At 37.9% G+C, this 25,305-nt stretch overlaps 1 protein-coding gene across 1 annotated transcript in view; it reads left to right on the top strand.

Moving 5' to 3' along the window:
• The first annotated feature begins 6,949 nt into the window (after positions 1-6,949).
• DCP1A (decapping mRNA 1A) overlaps positions 6,950-25,305 on the top strand; it is a 37,706-nt gene continuing 19,350 nt past the window's right edge. The window contains exons 1-5 of the mRNA XM_063291782.1: positions 6,950-7,108; positions 11,604-11,644; positions 15,445-15,572; positions 22,001-22,067; positions 24,277-24,400. Coding sequence (XP_063147852.1) covers positions 6,974-7,108; positions 11,604-11,644; positions 15,445-15,572; positions 22,001-22,067; positions 24,277-24,400 — 495 coding nt within the window. The 5' untranslated portion in view covers positions 6,950-6,973. The remainder of the gene's footprint in view (positions 7,109-11,603; positions 11,645-15,444; positions 15,573-22,000; positions 22,068-24,276; positions 24,401-25,305) is intronic.

Here is a 25,305-nt window from a genome sequence, read left to right on the forward strand (position 1 = left end):
GCTTTATTAAGTTTCCATTTATTTGTGGGAAGGACAATAAAAATCTTCCAAAGGCTTCCCACCTATTCCTCGCTTACATTTAAAAGTACTTATATGCAGCAAAGGTAAAAGAATAGCATGTTGGCAATTTTATAACCAGGTGCTTTTTCCAAGCTCTGACCATGAAGTGTACTATTTAAGATGGCTGCGTTGGGGAAATTGGAAACGAGTACGTTCAAGAACAGGATGCTGAACCACTGTGGATATGTCTGTGGAGAGTAACGGCTGATTTGAATCCAGAAGCTGGCAGAACCATACGGTTCAAAGAAAAATAGCAGCTTTGCCATAGTTCGCAATAAATCAGAGCAGTGGACTCAGTGCCCCCAAATAACTATCACTGTGAGATCAATCAGGTCCATGGCTCATCTTGAAGTGGTACAAAATACTGCAAGTGGAAATGTTCTCAGCATTTGAATCTAGACATTGCTCTCACTTCCTAAAATAGCATAAAGCTGGCAAAAGACAGTGCAAGTTAAAACACTCCTATTTCCACTCAGTGCAAAATGGACTTTTAACTAAAATGAAAAAATCCACTTGCATGCCTACACTGCCACCATAGAAGAAAGGATATTAGACTTTTAAATTCTGTTGTATTTTCTGCCTTGGTATTGCAGGATGGATGGTATAAAAATATTCCAAATAAAGAAACAAATACATTTGCAGTCAATAACAGTGCACCAACAAAAGATGATTCTTGCCAAGGAATCCATAAAACAAATCATCCTGGCATAAAGTCTTGATGCACATTAGTAGTCTACGGAACATTACTGGTGAGATCTGTGCTGAAAGACGACTTGGTGTTAGCAGGAAGTGCTTTCACAAACAGTTTGGCTCAAAAATAGGACATAGCAACATTTGTCTTCTCAGATTTCCAGTGTGAATTTTATTTCAAGACCACCCACTGCTAATACAAGTCTTAACTCCATTATTTCGACTGAGATGCAGGAAAGCATATCCTGTTCAAATGATACTGTTGAGTTTCAAATAGGAATGCTGATGTATTCCAGTGTCTCGTGTTGCACATATCCATTCCTCATGTAATACCGAAAACTGGGTAGTGCATAAGTAATCCTTTCTATCTCAATATGTAGACTCTGCTTGTGACTCTTACATAGGGTATAGACAAAATAAAGTATGTGAAGGAAGGGAAGGAAGAGGACTAGTAGATTTAGACATGCAGATGAGTTCTCTTTTGGTGGACAATTCTTACGACCCTAAACTCATGTTGCTTCTGCTTTGTACAAGCACAGTTGTGGCACCCAGAACAGAAACAAACTGAAGACAGCGTTTCATTGACAACTTATAACATGGGCTGAAACAGATGAATCTCCAAGAATGAACAATGGAGCATCAGCAACGGAAGAGAAAGGCCAAGGAATGGAAAGCAAGATGGCATCCTTCCCTTTTCCTCATTTGCTCATTTCCTCCAAAAGATTTGATTAGAATGTAAGCAGCAGGCAACCCTTTGGGAGCTGAAGGTCATACCCAACATTTCGAAGAGTGGGTGACAAAATGATGCAAAGTGTTTAAGCTATGTGGGTGGGACCAGTATTCCTTTTTTAAAAAATTTTCCCCCTGGAGGTTTTTGGCAGAAGAGATCTGGAGTTCTTAAAAAGCCCATTTAATGACTACACTATTGTTCTGTGTATTTTCCACTCCAGAATAATGGAAAACCTTGCTGCTGGTTCTCACTAATTGTAAATAGAGGGGGCTATTGAAAAAAATGTACAGAGGTAGCATGTGGTCCTGGTGCTTCAGACCACTCTTCTGGCTTGGAGGCCTTATGTACAGAAGGGTCTACACGTTCTTTCTGAGCTGCTCATCTACAAGCATGCATCCAACTACTACCCCAAAGCCAACAGCAACAACCACCAATATATATTTAACTATTCCCCTGTGGGATTGCCAGCTTTTTGTGCAACTTGTTTTAGCATTTTTGCAAGCTGCTTGATGAATAAACATAGAATCATAGAATATAAGAGTTGGAAGGAACCTTGGAGATTATGTAATCTAACCACCACACAATGTAGGAACCTACTATTACAGATTCCCTGACATATGACCATGCAGCTGATCGGAAGGTCGGCGGTTCGAAACCGCGCGACGGGGTGAGCTCCTGTTGTTAATCCCAGCTCCTGCACACCAAGCAGTTCGAAAACATGCAAATGTGAGTAGATTAATTGGTACCGCTTCGGCGGGAAGGTAACGGCGTTCCGTGAGTCATGCTGGCCACATGACCCGGAAGTGTCCTATGGACAACGCCGGCTCCAAGGCTTAGAAACGGAGATGAGCACCGCCCCCTAGAGTCGGACTTGACTGGACTTTACATCAAGGGAAACCTTTACCTTTACCTTAGTGAAAGAGACCATCACTTCCCAAGGCAGTCTGTTCCATTGCTGAATAGCTCTTGCTAATAGGACTTTTTCTTGATTTCTAACTGAAACCTATTTCCTTGTACAGTAATTCTGCCTGGTCTCTTACATTAGGTATCTTCAGATACTTGAAGACATCTATCATATCTCTGTGGAATCTTCTCAGCTAAATATCTGGTCTCTCACTGTCCCTTATACATTTTTTCCTTCCAGACCTTTTATCACCTTGACTGCTTTCTTCTGGATATGCTCTAGTTTATCAGCACCCTTCCTAAAATGCACTGGTCAGAGATGGAAACAGCATTCTAGGTATGATCTGACCAAAATAGAATAGAGAAGAGCCATGACTCTTCTTGAATTTGATACTATGCTCACATACTGCAATGGCCTGCAAACTGAGGTTCTGAAATGGAGATTCTGGAGAATCACATAAAATGAATGACTTTGTCACTTTAAATCAGGAGCCATTGAAGCAATGGCCCACTATCTTCTCTACTGTCAATCCTACCAAGATTTGCAACACAAATTTATCACACCACCATTAGCTCAACATCCAAGCTGTACAGACTCTTTTTATTTCAATTATCTTTTAGCTGACCAGAGAGATACATTCTTATAATGTTGCCAAGTTTTGATTAAATTCAACATGACTTCACTGAGAACAGTTCGTCTTGATTAAACCTGTTCCAAGTTTAGTAATAACAATATGAACCTTCCTGTTCATATCCATACTTACAGTGGTCTTTTCACTAAACCCTTAGCTCAGTGTTCAAGAAAGTTTCACCTATGCTGGCAGTTTTCAATTTATCTTTTATTCCATTTTATTATCTAATATTTTATTTTTATTTTATTTCTATGTTTTATGTTATGTAAGGCTCAGCAATGACCAAAATAAAGTACTTTGACTTTGTTCTTGACTCTACTTCTGTTGATACAGTCCAGGCCTAGGAGTCTTGGTGCCACATAGAACGTTGACAATTCCATTTGTGTGTTGCATTCAGATTTTATCCCATCTCTAATGATCTGTAAAAAAATCTTAGTGTGATTTTTTTGTGAATGTGGGAGTATCTGTACCTCTGATTCTACTTCTTTCTCACTTCAGCTGTTTTGCTTTAGTTCAACATAAGCAATTTCTTCAACTCTTTAGCCATTTGAGCTCCAGAGAAGGTAGAGAGGTAGGTATCTAATATCTAACCAATGTTCTAGTTACTGCTGGTGTGAAAAATGATGCTGTCAATCTGTATGGGATGAAGGAATTAAAGTGAAAATAAGAGTTTATCATGAGATACAGTCCCCACTCCTGTCTTTTGATTTCTCCCATGCCTGTGGATGAGGATGGGAATGTCAGTATGTTGAGTATATCTTTACTGCTCTTGGGCAGTAGAGAGATTTCTGTTTTTCTTTGCTGCCATCTAGTGGTCTCCAGATTTTTGCACCCAGATCTGTTACCCCTACCAAGGATGCAGCATACATTTTGCACACAGGTCCTACAGTAGGTTCAATATCTTGCATATCCTGGAAGGGCAGAAAAATCTATGGGTACAGCTAGATAGCTATATTAAAATGCAATCCAGCAGTTCTTGAGATGGCAGAAAAGTATGCCAGCATAAATGCCAAGCTCTATTCTGGCTTAGTGGCAAAGTAGCTTTTTTGAGCATGGATCTAGTGTTCTTTCAAAACAGTGCTAGACTCAAATTCAAAAATAGCCTGGCAGTTCACAGAGGTTATGAGAAGCATCAAGTGCACTGTCTTCAGCTTCACCTTGTACCCTTCTTCTGTTCCTGTGACTTGTCAGCTGGGATGACAGGTATGGAAAAGGGGTGTGGGGTGAAGTGAGAGGGAGCAATCAGTAATGAATGAACTCCATTCTTGACTAGTTCATACTTTTTCCACATCTAATGAAGCCAACAGTGCTATTTCAGTGTTGTCAGCATATCATGTTAGATATCTACCAATAGATGAATATTGTCAGAGGTTTAACATTGTTTCATAAAACTGTTTGTACCAGATGAATTATTGTAGGTAGGACCTCTTATCATCTGTATCAAAGTAACTGTCAAAATCTTTGCCTCTACAGTTTAAAAAGATAACAGATAATAGCTCCCACAATTCCTAGGATCCTTCCCTTTTTTCAAGTAAGTTATATATGCTTTATAGAATGAAAAAGAGCTCCAGGCACTATGGCATGGCAGGCAGTGCCCAGCAACTAGATGAAAATGGCCATTACTGGCAGGCAGATCCCAGCTCCAATTATTTGGTCATCAACTAAATCATTAATGAAGTATTCTAGATCATATCTGTGAGAGAAACTGTGCTGAGAAGAGGGAAAACATAGTTTAAACTGGAACAAAGCTGCCTCAGCTGTAGGCAGAAAATGAGAAAAAAATAATATGCTGAGGATTTGTCATATAAACAGTTACCATAGCATGCTCATACCCAGTTAGATGGACATGAGGATGACCCTATGCCAGCCTTTCTCAACCTTTTGACCCTGGAGATCCCTTGAAATATTTTTCAGGCCTCAGCACATTCAGGCTCAAATATAGGCCACAAGTTACAAAATTATTATATTCATCTCATGTGTAGGCCTCTATATATGCATTAACAGTGTTCTTAAACTAAAAATAAAGAATAAAACTTACCTCTTTAATGTGAAGTTGCTTGAATTTGAAATAATTTTTTAAATAAATCATGATCTCCCAGGGAACCCCTAGTGATCCCTCACAGAACCTAGGGTTCCATGGAAACCTGGTTGAGAAACCCTGCCCTAGGCTGACAGAGAAATTGGTCTTAGTATAAGACAGGTTCCTATTGATGCTGTTACATCTGCACATCATACTACTCCAAAACATGTGTTAGTTTGGGGTCAGTATGTTGGATTACAAGTCATGGTTAAAACAAATTACAGTTCAGTGTACTATATAAACCCAGTGTCTATGTAGTTCGTGGTATTTTCTTCTAAATTTAATACTTGGAAATGCCTTAAATGCTGACTAAACAATATTAACATTACACCAGGCTAAATGGAGTAAGGCTGGATCCACTGTATTATCAGGGTCAGGAAACCAAATTTCCAGCTTCAATTGTCCTTTACCCAATTTTATTGAATCAATGGTTCTGAAATCTTTTAAGTAACATAATAGGTTCGGGCAGCGTTTTACAACTTGATGCTTCTAGAAATGTTGGGACTTCAACTGTCAGAATTCCAATACTGACAAAATTGGGGAAGGCTAGATTAGATAACATCCAGCCCTCCCCAATCTTAAGAGAAAATTTAACTGTTGTGTACATATTTTTACAGCATATTTAAAAATATAAACTACTGATATGGACAGGAGAGAAGGAAGGATAAGTTTTCTACTACAGTTTATGGTATTAGACAAGTGAGGAAGAAAATCTATTAACAAAACCAAGTGAGAGTTTCTGTTATTAACCCATTTCGTATTTCACCCTCAGTAGCCAATGTACAGTCCTCTTTCAGGGGTTGTACTATTTCCAGTACAGTAATTGCAGAATGACCTGCTTTGAGATCTGGACACATTCTGATAATTGGTTAACCCCTTCCAAAGTAAGAACACTTTGACCGCAGCACATTTGCACATCCCTACTGGTCTGTGTTCAGTGTGTTAACAGCTCAGGTCTTCCTTGGCATATCTGTAGAAGGTTGCCAAGTAATGAAAGTACTACCCCACCCCAAATTTAGGTAGATTTGTAGAATCACACAGACTCTTGAATATATGTTAAAAATTCCAGAATGTAGCCTCCAGCCCAAATATCAGCATTCTCTTCTGCCAACCTCATCAGTTTTAGATTTCAATCTTATCAGTCTTGCCTACTTTATAAGTATATTGTAAGCAGCATACAGTTGTAGGCCTTTTGATATGAGTAATAAATTAACTCAGGGAATGTCTTAAAACCTGCCGTTGCACTGGAATTTCTAATACCCACAGATTTCTTCTTTTCCTCTTATTACTGCCTATTAAAAGATTTGGTTAGCACTTCTGAAATACTAATGGCTCATTAAGATCCATTACTGCTGTAGGCTGAGTATCCTATTTGTATACTGCTTCTAATTTATACTGAGTATTGTACTTATTTTTAAATACTTGTAATCAGCAATACAACACTCGCGTTAAAAGCAAACTGTATTAAAACTATTTTAAGAATTAAAAGTCGACTTTTGAAATCTAAAACATAAAAATGACACGGCGTATCTTTAACTGTAGCATCAGTTTCTTTAGAAATGACTGAAGTTCAGAACATGTCCTGGTTATAAACTAGCCAGTAGCAGGTAAACAGGTCTTCCAAACTTTCTTTTGTAGACGTCAATTCGAATTTGTTGCCAGTAAAATCGGAAACGAAAAACAAGGAGAAACGAAAACACGCTGCGGTTTTTCTGAGTCCGCCCCGCAAAGCCGGAACGGAAAGTCGGGGGTAGCAGTTCCCGCCCGGCGGAGGAGGAAGGTTGCGCGTAGAGCGAAATATCACTGCGTTCCCCGGAGTTTCCGCTCCTGTTTCTTTCCTCTTCCTTTCTCCGCCGTTGCCGAGCTCCCGGATCCAAGATGGAGTCTCTGAGTAAAGCGGGGCAAGAGATGAGTCTGGCGGCCTTAAAGCAGCACGATCCCTACATCACCAGCATTGCCGACGTGACCGGCCAGGTGGCCCTTTATCGCTTCAGTCCAAAGGCCAACGAATGGGTGAGTGGCCCCGAGGCAGAGCCGAGTGAAGGGTCTTACTAATGCGTGGCTTCCAACACCACTTCCCACTGCGCGCCCGAATTGCTCGCGGGGCGCCTCCTGTTTTTTTGCCGCCGCCCTCCCTCGGCGGAGCGAGTCCTCTTGCTGGGTGGCAGAAGGACGGAGAGCCGCACTTTCGAGCCCCGTCCCTGCGGCGCAGAAGCGCTCCTCAAGGAAGAGAGGGGAGCTCAGAAACACACCCACTTCCTTAGGCAGCTGGTCGCAGTTTATCGTTCCGTCCCTTCCCCCAGATGCTGTGGGCTCAGTACTCAAGTAATTTGGTGTCTTGCGTAACAGCCTCACTGCGTTTCAGGTACTCCACAGATTAAAATGAGATTAAAGCTGAATGGCTGTGGCAGGAACTAACAGTTAGCAATCACTGCTTTTGACCACCTCAGAAGTGATGGTGTAGTTGGCCTGTTCACAGATAAACGAAATGGCTGCTGCTATACCTTCAGTGGACTTGTATGGCATGAATGCCAAAAGTGAAAATCTTTCAAAATTAAAGAACAGATGTGATCTGTGCAATATTGTTGCTAAAGATACGGTATTCTGATGTGTGCACTGTTTGCATATGAAGTACAGAAACGTTAAAAAAAACTCATTCTTTAAAATGAGCCTTTGGAACTTAGTGAATTTTGTTTTTCTTTTTTTCCTCCCTTCCCTTCCCCAGCAGGAATATTCTTGCATTAAAATTTGCATTAGTTGTTGCAGGTATGGAATTGGAAAAAGTTGGTTAATGTGATATTCAAACAGATGAAGATACCTTTTAAAATGTTTAATCTTTGATAGGCATGAAAACTGGATGTGACATTCATTTGAACTTTGTGTACACCATTTTTCCTTCCACGCATAACTTATATCTAGCCTAATTCCTCAAATAGCTGAGGAAATGTTGAGCATCTAGTAGCACAGCTGTAGAAGACATAGGGAACAGCCTTGAAGGACAGGAGGAAGAGACACTACCAAGGCGGTGGTCAGACAAGCGGGGCTTGAGCCCATTCCAAGAAACCAGTTTGAGTAAACATCTCAGACAAGCCCCTTTCTAGCTCTCACAAAGAAAAAATGAGGGAGGGGAAGGAAGCATATTCAGACTTGCAAGATTCTGTTACTATAGTTGTTACAATAAAAGTAGTCCTGACCTATATGGTATTGTTTTCTTAGTCTGGTCTACCTTATAGGGCTGATAATGGCTGAACCCATAGGGCGAAAGGTTGACAAACCTAAACCCTCTCTCCCAGAAGGCCTCTGGGTCTACACCTCCTAGCTCCTCTCCCTGACTTAGTGCAGCAATTTAGTAATTACTGTTACTACCACCTATCTTTCAGAGAAGCACCTCATCTGGTGTCCTCCCTGTAACCCTGTTTTGTGAGAGGGATGGGACTCCTACAATTTGAGGTGCTTTTATGGCAAATTAAATGAGGGAAAATGAAATGTATCTCAATACTATGGGGCCAATTCCTGGCCCCATAGCATTGAGATACACAGCTGGGGAAATCAGCACTTCTTCCCCCATTTCTTTGTGGGAAGATGAACCAATCTCATAACAGTTAAATAAAATCAAAGTTAATTTAAAAAGAAAAAGAGGGAATATAAGAAGTCTTTTTTAACTTTAAGTATAATAATGTGGAATAGATAAAAATACTGAGCCATTCTAATTACAGACAGCAATTTAAAAAGGATGTCAAGTAGACTACACAAAATACGAAGGTTCTGACATACCAAAAGATGATACTGTTCTGCTTCTAATTTGAGTAATTTCTGCTGTAAAGAAATTCCAAGTGACATAAAACAGTCACTGAGTTTGCATAGAGAAACTAAACATCATAGGAATAAATTGAACTTAAATAGCACATACTGAAAAAGGAATAAATTGGACCTAAGTAGCACACACTGAAAAAAAAATAGTGCAGTTCTTGGCTAACTTTTTCTTATTCCTCTAGAGCAGTATTCTTAAAGTGTGGTCCTAGGACCCCTGGGAGTCCCCAAGGCCCTCTCAGGGGTCCTCAAAATGAAAATTATTTGCCAGCCTATGTTGAAAAATAATATACTATTAAAATCCCATCAAATGATCATGAGAAGCAATAGCAGCAAATGTGTCAATTTTAATTTTTAATACAGTATATATTGATAAATATAACCCATATAAACAAAAGCTCTTTTGGAGTCCTCCATAATTTTTAAAAGTGGGAAGGGGTCCTGAGAGAAAAAAGTTTAAGAAACACTGCTTTAGAAAATAGATTACTTTTGGAATACCTCTGTGCCAATTTGTTACCTATCTTAAATCTGAGACTTAAAGGTGATGTTAAATCTTACTCATTTCCAGCTTCTATTCAACAAGTTCTGCCTCAGTTTTTTTTAAAAAAAACAGTCCATTTCCTCTCTGGCAGAAAGGGAGTGGTTTAGGGTAATCCTCCTGCCTAAGTCATCTAGCAGTGCCTCATTTTGGAAGATGTATATTGAGAATATCTACATACATACTATATGCTGAATGTCTAGCGTACAGCTGCCAGTCTAGAGTACTGTGAATGTAAATTGGCTTCGCAACATAATAGTTGGAAGAAGGACATATATTTCACCTTGTGCCTCTTGAAAAGAAGATGGTGGAATCTATTTAAATAGTCAGAATGCCTTAGTTTACATAATTGCCTACTTATTTCTAAGCTGTAGGGGGATCATTATTGGATTGTTTGAGATTATGAAATTTCACTTGGCTTCTTGTGTAGGAATGACAGATGCATGCCTGGATTTATCTCACTTTTGGACAGTCCCTACCAGTTAGAATTTTTTCCCATAGCACCCAAATAGGAATGTAGCCAATTCCATATTAAAGATTGCCGTGTATTCCAGATGACATGGCAGAGATCTGCCATTCTTAGGATGTTTCTGTGACCTGCTTCCTGTTGATTTGGTTAGCTTGAATTAGATGTTGTCCACTGAAAAATATGGTACATTGACAGTGTTCTAAGTGTTTGTGTGGCTGGTTTGGTAAACGTAAATTCTGCAGGAAGATTCAAGTCTAATTGTTTCCTTTTCTGTACTGCTGCTCTGAACAAAGTATATATGAAGGTGACTTTATTTTAAAAATGAAATAATTGCAATCATTTAATTGCCTGCATAGAACATTTATATATATTATCAAATTTGTATGCTGCCCAGTTCCCAATGATTTTAAATGCATTAGAATCTCTGCCTTCTTTCTACCAAGACTGCCTTATTTGAATGAGAGCTGCCTCTTCTCTTCAAAACTGGTCTGGGACTAGGGTATTTGAAGGGCTGTCAAATGAGATATTTCTGTGCTGCTGGAATGTTTCTTGATGTTGGAAATCAAGAAGGCCTTTTACTGTAATAGTGGAAACATTTTTGTTCTGGTTTCTTAGAGATACATGCTCCTCAATTTTCTTGCTGACTATTTTCAGTTTGAATGCTGTCTACCGAAGAGTTGGTTAGCTGGTCTCAGAAGAGTTAAGCAGAGTGAGATCTGCTTAGTACTTGGATGGGAGACCACTAGGAACTATAAGTTAGAATGAGAAGTCAAATAAAAAAGAATGCAAGAACACATTGGCAAATGTCTTCCATAGTGTTGGCAAGAAAATAAATAAATATGTTGATGTCATCACCAGGAGCTGACCATGACTTGATAGAATCTTTGCTTTTTTGAAGTTGCTTTTGATGCTCTTAACAAGCAGAAAATCATCTACAAATTATAACATATTGTTGATGCTCTCTTAGTTTTAAACCTACGTTTTTCAGCCCCTCAACTTCTTAAATTTACATCTTCTCCATTTCTACCTATACATCTTGTCCCTGAAGTGAATAAAATTAGAGAGAGCTAGTATGGTCACTCACATATAAAGCCTCAATTTTGAAATCATGTATTGTTTTACATGTGTCACACTTTAGTATGTATTAAAGTTCGTTGTTCAGAGGTGTAATATTGTTTGACAGAAACTTCTTGAACTTTGTAATCCATCATTCTTAGCATTTTTACAGTGCCATTGCCTGGAAAAAACAAAATTGTCTTGTATATTTAACTTTGTTACTGGTGGTGTGATTAATATTAAAAATTAGCCCACTTTCTCTCACTAATATGCTTACAGAAGTTGCTAGACCCATAAATGAAGTAGCTTCATTAAAAAAAAGTCCTACTGTTATAAAACCATGACTTCATATCATTAACTTGAAGATAGTACTTATAAATGTTTGTAATGATATATTTTCCAAGTCTACTAGTATTCAATCAAGGTTTTTGACATTATTCTAGTGTAGGTGTTTATGAGTTATTGTCAGTGTGAATCTTTGGACAGAGGTATAATTCTGTCCTCTACTGTTGAATTAAATTGATCCCATTCATTATATCATAGTTATAATTCTTATTTAATGAAACTTAGGAATGCATTAAATGATCTCCTGCTTGAATTAATTTGTTTCTAATGTTTTCTTTTGTCTGTTATAGGAGAAGACTGACATAGAAGGTACCTTATTTGTATATAAAAGGTAATGAAATAACTTGCAGGAACAGTTTGATTAATAGTATAGTAGAACATGTTGTTGTTGTTTATTCGTTTAGTCGCTTCTGACTCTTCGTGACTTCATGGACCAGCCCACGCCAGAGCTTCCTGTTGGTCGTCAACACCCCCAGCTCCCCCAGGGACGAGTCCGTCACCTCTAGAATATCATCCATCCGCCTTGCCCTTGGTCGGCCCCTCTTCCTTTTGCCTTCCACTCTCCCTAGCATCAGCATCTTCTCCAGGGTGTCCTGTCTTCTCATTATGTGGCCAGAGTATTTCAGTTTTGCCTTTAATACCATTCCCTCAAGTGAACAGTCTGGCTTTATTTCCTGGAGGATGGACTGGTTTGATCTTCTTGCAGTCCAAGGCACTCTCAGAATTTTCCTCCAACACCACAGTTCAAAAGCATCGATGTTCCTTCTCTCAGCCTTCCTTATGGTCCAGCTCTCGCAGCCATATGTTACTACAGGGAACACCATTGCTTTAACTATGCGGGCCTTTGTTGTCAGTGTGATGTCTCTGCTCTTAACTATTTTATCGAGATTTGTCATTGCTCTTCTCCCAAGGATTAAGCGTCTTCTGATTTCCTGACTGCAGTCAGCATCTGCAGTAAACTTTGCACCTAGGAATACAAAGTCTTTCACTGCTTCTACATTTTCTCCCTCTATTTGCCAGTTATCAATCAAGCTGGTTGCCATAATCTTGGTTTTTTTGAGGTTTAGCTGCAAGCCAGCTTTTGCACTTTCTTCTTTCACCATCATAAGGCTCCTCAGTTCCTCTTCGCTTTCAGCCATCAAAGTGGTATCATCTGCATATCTGAGATTGTTAATGTTTCTTCCAGAGATTTTAACTCCAGCCTTGGATTCCTCAAGGCCAGCTTGTCGCATGATGTGTTCTGCATACAAGTTGAATAGGTAGGGTGAGAGTATACAGCCCTGCCGTACTCCTTTCCCAATCTTAAACCAGTCCGTTGTTCCGTGGTCTGTTCTTACTGTTGCTACTTGGTTGTTATACAGATTCTTCAGGAGGCATACAAGATGACTTGGTATCCCCATACCGCTAAGAACTTGCTACAATTTGTTATGGTCCACACAGTCAAAGGCTTTAGAATAGTCAATAAAACAGAAATAGATGTTTTTCTGAAACTCCCTGGCTTTTTCCATTATCCATCGGATATTGGCAATTTGGTCCCTAGTTCCTCTGCCTTTTCTAAACCCAGCTTGTACATCTGGCAATTCTCGCTCCATGAACTGCTGAAGTCTACCTTGCAGGATCTTGAGCATTACCTTACTGGCATGTGAAATGAGTGCCACTGTTCGATAGTTTGAACAGTCTTTAGTGTTTCCCTTTTTTGGTATGGGGATATAAGTTGATTTTTTCCAATCTGATGGCCATTCTTGTGTTTTCCAAATTTGCTGGCATATAGCATGCATTACCTTGACAGCATCGTCTTGCAAGATTTTGAACAGTTCAGCTGGGATGCCGTCGTCTCCTGCTGCCTTGTTATTAGCAATGCTTCTTAAGGCCCACTCAACCTCAGTCTTCAGGATGTCTGGCTCTAGCTCACTGACCACACCATCAAAGCTATCCCCGATATTGTTATCCTTCCTATACAGGTCTTCTGTATATTCTTGCCACCTTTTCTTGATCTCTTCTTCTTCTGTTAGGTCCTTGCCATCTTTGTTTTTGATCATACCCATTTTTGCCTGGAATTTACCTCCAATGTTTCTAATTTTCTGGAAGAGGTCTCTTGTCCTTCCTATTCTATTGTCTTCTTCCACTTCCGCGCATTGCTTGTTTAAAAATAATTCCTTATCTCTTCTGGCTAACCTCTGGAATTTTGCATTTAATTGGGCATATCTCCCCCTATCACTGTTGCCTTTTGCTTTCCTTCTTTCTTGGGCTACTTCTAGTGTCTCAGCAGACAGCCATTTTGCCTTCTTGGTTTTCTCTTTCTTTGGGATGTATTTTGTTGCCGCCTCCTGAACAATGTTGCGGACTTCTGTCCAGAGTTCTTCCGGGACCCTATCTACTAAGTCCAGTCCCTTAAATCTATTCTTCACCTCCACTGCATATTCCTTAGGAATATTAGTGAGCTCATATCTAGCTGATCTGTGGGTCTTCCCTAATCTCTTGAGTCTGATCCTAAATTGTGCAAGAAGAAGTTCGTGATCTGAACTACAGTCAGCTCCAGGCCTTGTTTTTACCGACTGTACAGATGTCCGCCACCTTTGGCTGCAAAGGATGTAGTCAATCTGATTTCGGTGTTGTCCATCTGGGGAAGTCCATGTATAAAGCCGTCTCTTAGGTTGTTGGAAGAGAGTGTTTGTTATGCAGAGTGAATTGTCTTGGCAAAATTCTATCAGCCTATGTCCTGCTTCATTTTGTTCTCCCAGGCCATACTTACCTGTAATTCGAGGTGTCATTTGACTGTCCACCTTAGCATTCCAGTCTCCTGTGATGAAAATAACATCTCTTTTAGGCGTGTTGTCCAGTAGGTGCTGCAGATCCTCATAGAACTGCTCTACTTCAGCTTCTTCAGCATTTGTGGTTGGGGCGTATATTTGGATCACTGTGATGTTAGATGGCTTGCCCTGAATTCGAATTGAGATCATTCTGTCGTTTTTTGGGTTGTATCCAAGCACTGCTTTAGCCACTTTACTATTAATTATGAAGGCTACTCCATTTCTTCTGTGGTCCTCTTGTCCACAGTAGTAGATCTGGTGGTCATTTGATGTGAAGTGGCCCATTCCAGTCCATTTCAGTTTGCTGACGCCCAAAATGTCTATCTTTAATCTTGACATCTCACCAATAACCACATCCAATTTGCCCTGGCTCATAGATCTTACATTCCAGGTTCCAATGGTGTGTTGATCCTTAGAAGATCGGATTCGCCGTTCACCACCAGCACCGTCGGCCGCTAGCCGTCCTTTCGGCTTTGAGCTAGCTGCGTCATCACGTCTGGGGCTAGTTGAGCTCATCCTCTGTTCCTCCCCAGTAGCATTTTGACCATCTTCCGACCTGGGGGTCTCATCTTCCGATGGTATACCGACATCTCTCTGGTTGTACTGATCCATTTAGTTTTCACGGCAAGAATACTGGGGTGGGTTGCCATTACCTTCCCCAGGGATCGCATTTATTCTGACCTCTCTGTCATGACCTTCCCGTCTTGGGTGGCCCTTCACGGTTTAGCTCATGGCATCATTGAGGTGCTCAAGCTCCAGCACCACAACAAGGTAACGATCCTTTGCTGAAGATAGTAGAACATAGCCTGTGTCATTTGTCTCTTGCAGAGATAAAATTGTATTTACCTAGGGCAATTAAGTAATATTCCATTCTTAAGAAGATTAATCAGTGCTATGGTCTGTACAATGTGTTGAAATGGATCCAGTGATGCCGTGTCTCAGAGAGAATGATGGTTTTGTATGGCAAAGAGCAATTTTTTTTAAATTTGGTGCAAGATCTTTGAAACTGTGCTTCTTTTTGCATAAAGCACTCCACAGTCTCTTGCAGAAAGTCTCAAGAAGCATGCTTATGCAAACTGTTGCTGATTATCTTGCTCTCTGTCTTTAGTTATCTTCATTTTTCAACTCATTCTTCAATGGCGCTTTGTAGAACACTGTTGCTGTCAGGCTTTCTTCTGCTTGTGCATATCTTGTTCTGACTCCTCTTATTTTAGCTGTGATTATGACATCACTTTCTAACTTGGCTAAGTTGTCATTATCAGTTTGCTGATGATTCTTCTGGAAACAGTTTATCCATAGTTTGTTTCTCTTGAAATAACAGGTCTGCTTCACCTTACCATGGCTTTACGATTGTAAATCGATTGAACATGCACAACTTGGTTGAGCCCGTAAACAAAGACTTAGAGTTTCAGCTTCATGAACCTTTTCTTCTCTATAGAAATGCCAACTGTAAGTATGCACTTCAATTTATTATTTAGGAAATACCATTTTTAGAAGTTTAGAACATTTCTCCTATTTAAGTACAGTAAAATCTCAGTTTAACAGTCCTTATGTAATGGATTTTGGATTTAGTGCACAAAATTTAAGTTTGACTTCATAAAGGCCACTGAGTATGAATTCAGTCTGAACGATTGACATAATCTATGTAATTACACAGGTATGCAAATGTATGCAAATGATATTAATTCTAACAAACATTTATATTTAATAGACAACCCTTTCTTCCAAAAGGTCTGTTGAATCAGAGTTTTACTGTATATGTATGACACAATTGGAAAAAGTTAATGCTCAATTTGGATTGAATGGATGCAATTCGTTAAGGAAAATGCACAGAAAAATTAAAGTTCTTTGAAGGTATTGTTACACAGTAGCACATAATCATATATGGTATTATCTCTTTTAGTAACATACTCTTGGAGACAGTGTTCTCCAGGATCAATTGGAATTGCTATTTTAGTCAATTCATCAGTCTCTAATTGCCTAATATTTCAAGAAGCCATGATTCTGAGTATATGTCTGAATAATTGGTTTGCTGCTTGTTTATCAAAGTGCCTTTAAAATGGACTTTTACTTTAAAAGGCTGCTTTTACTTTATTTCTGTTTAATTTCCTGAAAATGCAAATTAACATAAGCTGACACGGAAGTTCCAGGATAAAAGTTAGAGGACTGGTTCTAGATCCAGTAACACTTAGAATAAACTAGTAAAAATAATAATTCCAATAGAAGAGAATATATGTAACTCAGGGTTGAACTGTGGAGTCCTTGGTGCTCTCTGTGTTTGGTTGTTTGCTTGCAGACATTTTGTTACCTGACTAGGCAACATCTTCAGTGCGAGTGAGTGTGGGGTTTGCTCCCTGTTTATATACAGTGGCTTGCCCTGGCAGTGCTGGTGGGCATTGTTACCTGGTCAGGTAATGAAATGCCTGCAGGCAAGCAGCCAAGCTCAGAAAGTACCAAGAACTCCACAAAAATAGTGATTCTTAAATAATTCATGATTAACCCTTATTTCAGTTTATTTCAGTTTATTTATCTACCAAAAAATAAAATAGGTTATTTGAATCCTTTTTAATTAAATAATCCTTAACATTGCCTACAGTTCTTTGCACATTATATAAATCTCACTGAAAATAGTAGGATTTATTTTTCAGTACCCATTTATGTAGGGTTTTTTTTTTAGGATTTCTGTCCTAAATTTATGCAAAATATTTCAGGTTAGCTAAATGGATAACACATTTTTTAAAATTATCATTCTAGAATTACAAAGATTCATTTGGAGAATGCATTCCCACAACCATTTTCTTGCAATCAGAGATCAGTCTGGCATTTTTTTTCATATAACAGTGACATTAAAAATCTAGAATTATTTATTCCATTTCTTCAAAATATCAAACTCTTCTTGATTTTCATTAAGAAAACTATTTCCAACACAAGTGTGTGTGTGTACACACTATGCTACTTGCTACTCACTTGCCACTTGCTACTATGCACTGCTGTCTCCATAAAGGAGCTGGTCTAAGTGTTCTTTGATAAGCCATATTAATAAAGCGTTGTGTGTAACTGTGTTGAAAGCATTCCAGAGGCTTAATTTAAAAAAAATCAAATACTTTTAGCTTACCTTTAAAGGTCATTAAGAAGCATGCTTCCATATCAGTTTCCCTTATAACTTTCCCTTTGTATCTGATGTCTCTATCTTGAGGTAAAGAACAAATATCCATGATGTTAAAAAGATGGATATGGTGTGAATCTTTAAATCTGAAATGAGGATTACGTTTGAATCTTTTACTCTTTCTTTTTGCTGGATTTTTGATTGCCTTTGTCCAGTTAAAATGCTGCAGCAGATACTTTGTCCTGTGTGACTATACTTGAAATGCTCTTACAACAATACATTAGATCTTTCTAGCAGAGCAATACTATTTCTGTTCATTAAAAATATCAAAGTAGGTTCAGCAAGTGGAAGAAGAGTCACTCAGGCTATTGGTAATGTTGTTAGGATGTCATGTGTTTGATTGTAGAAGAGGAATGAATAAGCAGCTGTCTTAACTCAGCTTTCTCAGCCAAGATAAGGAGTGGGACTGTTTTGCTATTTCTGTGGACAAAAAGGGTGGACTTGCATTAGTGTTTTTATAATGGAGTTTAAATTGAGAGCAGCCAGTAGGTGATGTACTGAACTAATGTGTCAGCAGCAGTCACTTGTTCTGTAATCTGTTGCAGAGTATTTATCTCTCTTCTTTCTTTGATAGCTTTGTTTAGGACAAATCCATTAGTTCTTGGCTTTGACATCCATTTTAGACATATGTTTTATTTCATCATGCATATACCTCCAGAGTTTCACTCCAGAGTAATTACTCTTCATATTGAAATGCTTGAAATGACATCTAGAGAGCTTGGGATTCCATATTCTGATACCTTTACCTTCTAGCTCAGCACTTCATTTCTGCTTCACAACAAGATACTAGTAAGAGAGCAAAGAAATTTTGGTTCTCCTGGCCAAAATCTGGCCCAAAGGGTTTTTGTTTATTATCCCCTCATGCCATTGCTCAGCAGAATCCTACTGAATCCCACAGGGATTCTATAACCTCCAGATCATTCATTCATTCAATTCAATTCATAAAAACAACTAAACACAGTACAAAGAGAAATTAAATACAAATAGCAGCCAAGAGATATTCTAATCTGTCTAATGTGTCAACACAACCAGGAACCAGGACCTTTCATACAACTCAGGCCCTCAGGCCGTGAGGGCAGATAACCAGGTCTTCAAGGCCTTTCAAAAGGCCAGCAGGTTCGGGGCCATCCTAATATCAGGAGGGAGGATGTTCCAGAGGGCAGGCGCTACTGCAGAAAAGGCATGTCTTCTGGTCCCCACCAGCCGACATTGTGCCCCATCCAGGCCCCTACAGCCTGCAGGCACTGAGGCAGGACTTCCATGGGATCACTCACAAAGATTAGCCTTTGTTCAGCTTCTGACTGAAGTTGGATTAGGCAAACCTGATTGTTCTAGTCTTCTTAGAGTTGAGAGCCTCCAAGTGAGCTCATCTGTTAAGTGTCTTGAATAGATGGGTTCATGCATAAAGAAGTTATGTCTCTTCTAGGTGCTGGTTTTAGCTCTTATACTACTAAGTTCTTGCTTTTCAGATCATAATGATAGTGGCCATAATACCTAGCAATTTAGCAGCATAGGAGAGAATCTTAGCATCCTCAGTCAAAGAGATGTAAACCTTAATGTTTCTAAGGAATAGTTCTACTGAAGATAAATTTCTAAAGTATTTACTTAATCCTCAATTCAATATCTTCACCATGATTTGCAATATCAACACATTCTTATCTCTGCAGACAATTATTTCTAGGAAGTAGTCCTAGGAAGAGATCATCTAAGGTGTCAGTTGCTGCACTTGGACATGTACTGCTTTTTCACATCCATAAATTGGATCCTAAATTATGGATAGCAGAAATTCTGTACTTATCCAGAAATTCTTATTTTCTTTGAGAAAAAGAGGGGCCAGCAAGATTTGCCCCTGCTTTAACTTTTTTCAAACAAATAACCAGTTCAGGCTCAGCCTTGGTTATTCTGGTCTCTGCTACATAGATGTTTACTAAGTATGTAAAAACATACTTATAGAGGGTATATAGAGAATAGAAGGTATCACTGTTCCAGGAAATCCATAAATCACATAATATGCTTTGCTGGTCAGAAGATAGGGAACCCTTGCCAAAAGACAAAAACCACAAAATAACATTTTTCCCCCTGCATGAATGTCACAGTAAAAACATAAGACTTCTCCACTTAACAGAATGCAGTAAAAATGGCTAAAAGATTATCTGCTCAATAACAGATTCCCACAACCAGTTACAAAAATATAATATGAATATTAGCTCCTGCAAATTTGTCCTCCATAAATCCAGTAGAAAGCCCAATTCAAAAACTCTTGAATCATTAATCACATGGCCAGCAGAGCAGTGGCTGCACGGAGAACTAGCTTGAAAGTGAAATTTATTAGACTCCAAACTTGGAAGAATGAAAATACAAAGGGCAAACCTGTAAATCTCTCCAACAGAAAACCAAATCCAACCTTTACAAAAAGGACTCAGTTTCAACACTGAAATTGCAGACAACCCACACTTTCTAGCAGAACTAGAAACTGCCCTCCAAACCTCAGGGCTTTCACAGGAAATGCAACAAGACATCGGATTAAGCACCATTCCCCAAATGATCTAAATTACTCAGCCCCGAACTGACAAACAGAAAAAGGTAGCCATGAAGAAACTAAAAGCCGACCTTAGCATTGTGATCCTACCATCAGAGAAAGGAAGAACCGTAGTTATCGGGAACAAAAAAGACTGTGTCCCCAAAGCAGAAACATTACTTGGAGATACTGGCATGTATCAAGAAATTTTAAATAACCCTTTCCCAGAACTACACAGAAAAATGAGTAACTGCCTCCCAAGAACCACACAGAATGCGATCCAGAAATCCCAGTTTAGCTAAGTTTTACAGATGCCTCCAAATACATAAAAAGACAACCTTCTGCACCCTATTGTTGCACTTGCCAATACCACAGCTTACAGGATTTCCAAAGAACTCTGCAGGATCTTACGTCTATACTGACTAGAAATACTGCATGGCAATCCCCACTTCTGAACCATTGCACTGAGGAAGGCTTACTTGGATGCAGGGGCACTGTCTGCAGGAACCCTGATTAATACCATGGTGTCGAACCAGACTACTAAATTATGTATAGTTTTTTGTACACTTAATTGGAAGTGTAGCTCATGCTTCAGTGGGAGGACTTGTCTCCTCTAAAAAGAGAATGGAAATTAGGGTTATGACCCAGAAATTGGAGTGTGGTAACTATATTGTCATACTGGCAAGCCTTAATTTACTTAGTGGCCATACTTCAGTTATTTTAATAATATATTTGGCTTGGTCATCATAATTTTTATGCCTCTCTGGTTTGCATCTGAATCACCTGCCCTTCCCAAGTGATTTTTTTCTCCTGCTCTTTGTTTCATTCCTCCTTTTCCTCGAGTCCTTGCATTTTGTTTTTGTTTTTTTACCCCTCTTCCTCCAACAGTTAATGCCTTCTTAATGCCTCATCGTTTTCTCTTTTTATTATTTGACAAGTGGTAGAATGACAGTTTTCAAATAATTTTTAGGAAAACTGTTGTTTTGAGTTCATGATATTAATTATGTTAAATGAGAGTGCATTTTAGTAGTAGTATATATGTTTACTTAGAAGTAACTCCCATTAAAGTCCCTAAAAATTACTCCCAGGTAAGCGTGGGGAAGATTACAGCCCGTTTCATTTTAATTGTTAATTGACTTGTAGACAGCAATCAAAATGATTTTTAATGATGATTATATACATAAGTTTATTTACGGCACTACATTTTAAATTCTGTACCAGTTCAAGTATTTATTTCTTCTGACTTAGCACAAATTAACTTGTCATATTTGGAGTTAACAAAGTTTTTAGCCTTTTTTGTAATTCAAGAATAAGTCTTTTTCTTGGTCATAATAGGTTGTTAAAAGTGGTGTGTATGCATTTTGAATGTGAAATGTTTTGCATTTGAAATGCTTTGTTCTGAGTTTGAAACAGCTATTCCAGCTTTATCAGAGGTGTTCCAATGCTGTTCTAGCCATAAGCATTTTTTGCTCAGAATGACCTGTCTTGAACTTCAAATACTTCAGGAATTATCAGAACAGTATCAGAACTCTTCTGGGAAAGTTTGAATAACCTGTGTTAAACAGCAAAACTGGAATTGAATGTTTCAGACTTGAAATGTTTTGCATAATTCTAGCCTGTGTCATATAAATATTAATTCCATATTCTAGTACAGGTAGTCCTCACATACCAACTGCCTCATTTAGCAACCATTTGAAATTACAACAGTGTAAAAAAAAAAAAAGCTTTGAGACCAAACCTCACATTTACGACCATTGCAGTGTCCCACGGTCACGTTATCTCCATTCGGGTGCTTTGCAACTGGCTTGCAATAAGAGTTAATGGAGAATGTGGGAGTAAAAGCCACGGTCATGTAATCTTTTGCTTAACAACCGTGGCAACTCACTTAATGACCAAGTGGGAAGTGACATTGTAAGTCTATTAAGGTCATGTGATTTTCCACTTAGTGGCTGCAGCACTTAGTAATGGAGTTGCTCGTCCCAACTGTGGGTGCTAACCAAGGGCTACCTGTATTATGTTATGCTATTCATTCTCAATATTGAAAACTACATAATAGCATTACTTAGTTTTGCATAATGATTTTAAATAGAATGCAGTCAATTCATTCTGCTGCTTTACTTTTTGTTTATTTATTTATCCTCTGTAATCTTTTTTTTTTTTAAATAACCACTTCCTTTTTTTAATACCTTCTAGTGTTAATTTATAGTATCTGGTTCTATGATAAGAATGACTGTCATCGAATAGCAAAACTCATGTCTAAGTAAGTACCTAATTTTTTAAATATATAAATTGAATGAATGAATAAATAAAAAAACATGGTTGTGTTATTTTTAGCTTTATAGCAACTCACCATAAAATGATTTTTTTTTTGTTGACACCTTCTAAAAATACATTATGACTTAATGTTTGGAAGAAATATTCAGATTGTAGTTCTGTATCCCTCATTTGGAATTAAGACCAGCAGATTTGGGCTTGCCTCTGCTGTAGGTAATTTATAATCACAATGAGAGGTAGCACTGATAACTTTAATCACCATAAATTTATTTAACTCCCTTTTAATTCTATGGAAATTGATGGTCATTGTTACTTTCTGTGGTAGCAAATTCCTTAATTTAGCTATGTGTTGTGTGTAAAAAAAATATCCTTTTATCTAATATCTTACTTCTACTATTCATCCTTTGGAACAGTTTACCCCCAGATATTAAGACAGCTCCTTTTTTTCTACTGATTTGGAGAACTGTATAAACATGCTGTTCAGAAAGTCATTTGGGGTGTGAGTAAGATCTTGGTACCCTGAATGGTAACATGTTGGATTGACTGTTTATAATTATATTGATTTTTGTTTTTAATCTTCATATATTTGTACTGTAAGCCTCTCATAGTCTCCGGAAATGGAGTAGAATATAAATTGTAGTAATCAGTCAGTCTTCACTGCATGCACAACTTCAAATATTTTGGTCTTAAAAACACCTGATGTAAACATTCCTCAAAGGTGCATTTTTCTGCATTGTCACAAGGCTTTGAATTCTCAGGAAACATTCAGACAGTCAGCACAAAAAGGATGATCTTGTGATTTTTTTTAAAATGTGTAACGTAAGTATTTCTTCAGGAATGGAGATTTCTTTTAAGTCAAAAAGCATTTAAACAACCATTGCTGTCAGTTTCTCCTCCATTTTTCTGCCTTCCTACAACTTTTGCAATAAGTGTATAGTAAAATTGTGACTTGATTTTTGTGTGCCTGTTCAAGCATTTCTAAGTTGTTGTTATTTATTAGATTTAATGTAGAAGCCCATTCCAGTTAACTTAACAACTGTTTCCTTGCTTATAATGTGAATAACTTAAGCTTGTAGTTATATGCCTGTATACTTGGTAAACATTTCTAACCCACACGATTCTATTTGTTACTGTGTTCTAGATTTATCTATAATCTTCAAGATGGAGTTTGCCTTTTTCAAAACAACCTCAAGTATTTTTATCAAGCTATCCATCACAATCTGTTTTTAAAGAGAGACACTATGAACTGAGATTCCTGTCCAGCATATTATATTCTATTTATATCCCACCACAATCCAAAATTATTCTTAGTGGGATATAAGGACATCTTGTATTTATTACATTAAACAGTTCATCATTTTAATGCCTGCTCAGTTTTATGAGATCATTTTAAAAGGTTTTGCTGCCTTTTGTATTTTTACCATCCTAATAATTTGGTGTCATGTTCATCTCCAAGTCCAGATGTCTATAAAGAACTTAAAACCCAGTATAAATCCTTGTATATTTCCATTTTAAGAACTGTCAGTTTATTCCTACACTGTTCTTTAACTAGAAAAGAAAATGCTTGTTAAGTTTTTGGTGAAGGAATTTGCCAAAGGCCTTTTGAAAACAAGTTATCTGATTGTACCTTATTACTATGTTGTTGAGATTTCCCAAGATGTCTAAAAGGTTAGTGGGGTTGGACTTACTGTAGAAGCCATATTGATTTTTCTACAGAAGGATTTGTCTTTCTGTATGCCAATTTTAACTGCTTTCCACCAATGTATCCTGAACTGGCCTGCAACTGATTGATTATGTGCCATCAAGTCAGTGTCAACTCTTAGTGCCCAGATAGATAGCTAGAATAGCACATAAGGGATCTTGTGATTATTTTTCTTTTATTTGTAACTTAAGAAATGTTTCTTTCTGAATGAAACTTTAATTTTTCTTAATAACTTCCTTTATTCCTGTTTCAGTGTTGGTGAGATCTAGGATTGCGTGTTACCTTTGCATTATATATTGTATATGAGATTTTATTTTGGATTTGCAATGGAGAAAGTTAATTCACTTGTTTTTCTCTTTTAGATTCCTTTTCACAAGTCCTTTCATTTTTTAGAAGTGTTCTCATTTGAAATCAAATATGACAGTATTAAAGAAGTATATGTTGTTACAATATATTCTAAATATAAGTAGTCTTTTCTTCTCTTTTGTGATAGGGTGGTACAGGAAGAAACTCAGAGATCCCAACAACAATTACAGGATAGAAAAAACATCAGCCGAGTTAATGGTTGTACAGATATCCTAGAGTTACTTAGTAAAGCAAAGGTTGAATATGAACGGGTAAGGAAATTGTGCATGTTAGAATTCTAAGACCAAGTTCTACTTTTAGGATTTCTATCTATTTAAAAGGGAAATAATTATCCACAATTTGTTAAATACTTAATTCTCCTGATCTGCTTCTTGGTATGTTAATTCTCTTGATTTTCTAGAAATTGAGATAAATGCCACGAAGTTTTATTTTCTAATACTCAGAGTTTATTCTTCTTTAGAAACTTAACTGCACTGCAAATAGAAGTGGTCAGAAATCTCTACATACGTTTCAGTAGTCTCTACTAATACTTCATGATCTCTGTGAAAGTATTTTTTTGTTTTGTTTTACAGACTTCTATATTATTATGCTGTTTATGGGTGAAATACCTATTCAGTAATTGATTTAAATCCTTTTGTAACATCTTATTCTTCACAGTCATATAAAGCTGTCTACATTTACATCTGTGTTTCCCTAAGCCTTTTCTAACATTGCACATGTAGCACAGAACTACTGTTACCCAGGTTCTAAAAATGAATGGCAGCTGCACACCCACCAGCACAAGAAACCCGCAGAAAAGAAGTATCCAATCCATAGGTCATCATTTAATGGCCAGCTTTGTGGGATACATGGATAGCTCCTAAAAACGGAGATGATACAGTTCTGTCCTGTTCGCTGGTAAACTTAATCACTGTAATTGGCTTTACTTCCTTGCATTTGTTGTTCGTTTTTTATGTTTATATTTGGGCTATCTTTCATAAAGTGATGTAAATAATGAAGTTTTTCCTCTGATTGCAAATTTTGTCAGTTCAGTTCTTCTGAAATAAATGTTTTAACTTTGCAGACCATTTTGAGCCACAAAATTAACTCATTTGTTTATTTTAATGTTATTAATGTGTTTGCCTAGTACATGCTGGGCACATGCTGGGGTAATTCA

The sequence above is a fragment of the Candoia aspera genome, chromosome 2, assembly GCF_035149785.1.
Source record: "Candoia aspera isolate rCanAsp1 chromosome 2, rCanAsp1.hap2, whole genome shotgun sequence".
NCBI lineage: Eukaryota > Metazoa > Chordata > Lepidosauria > Squamata > Boidae > Candoia > Candoia aspera.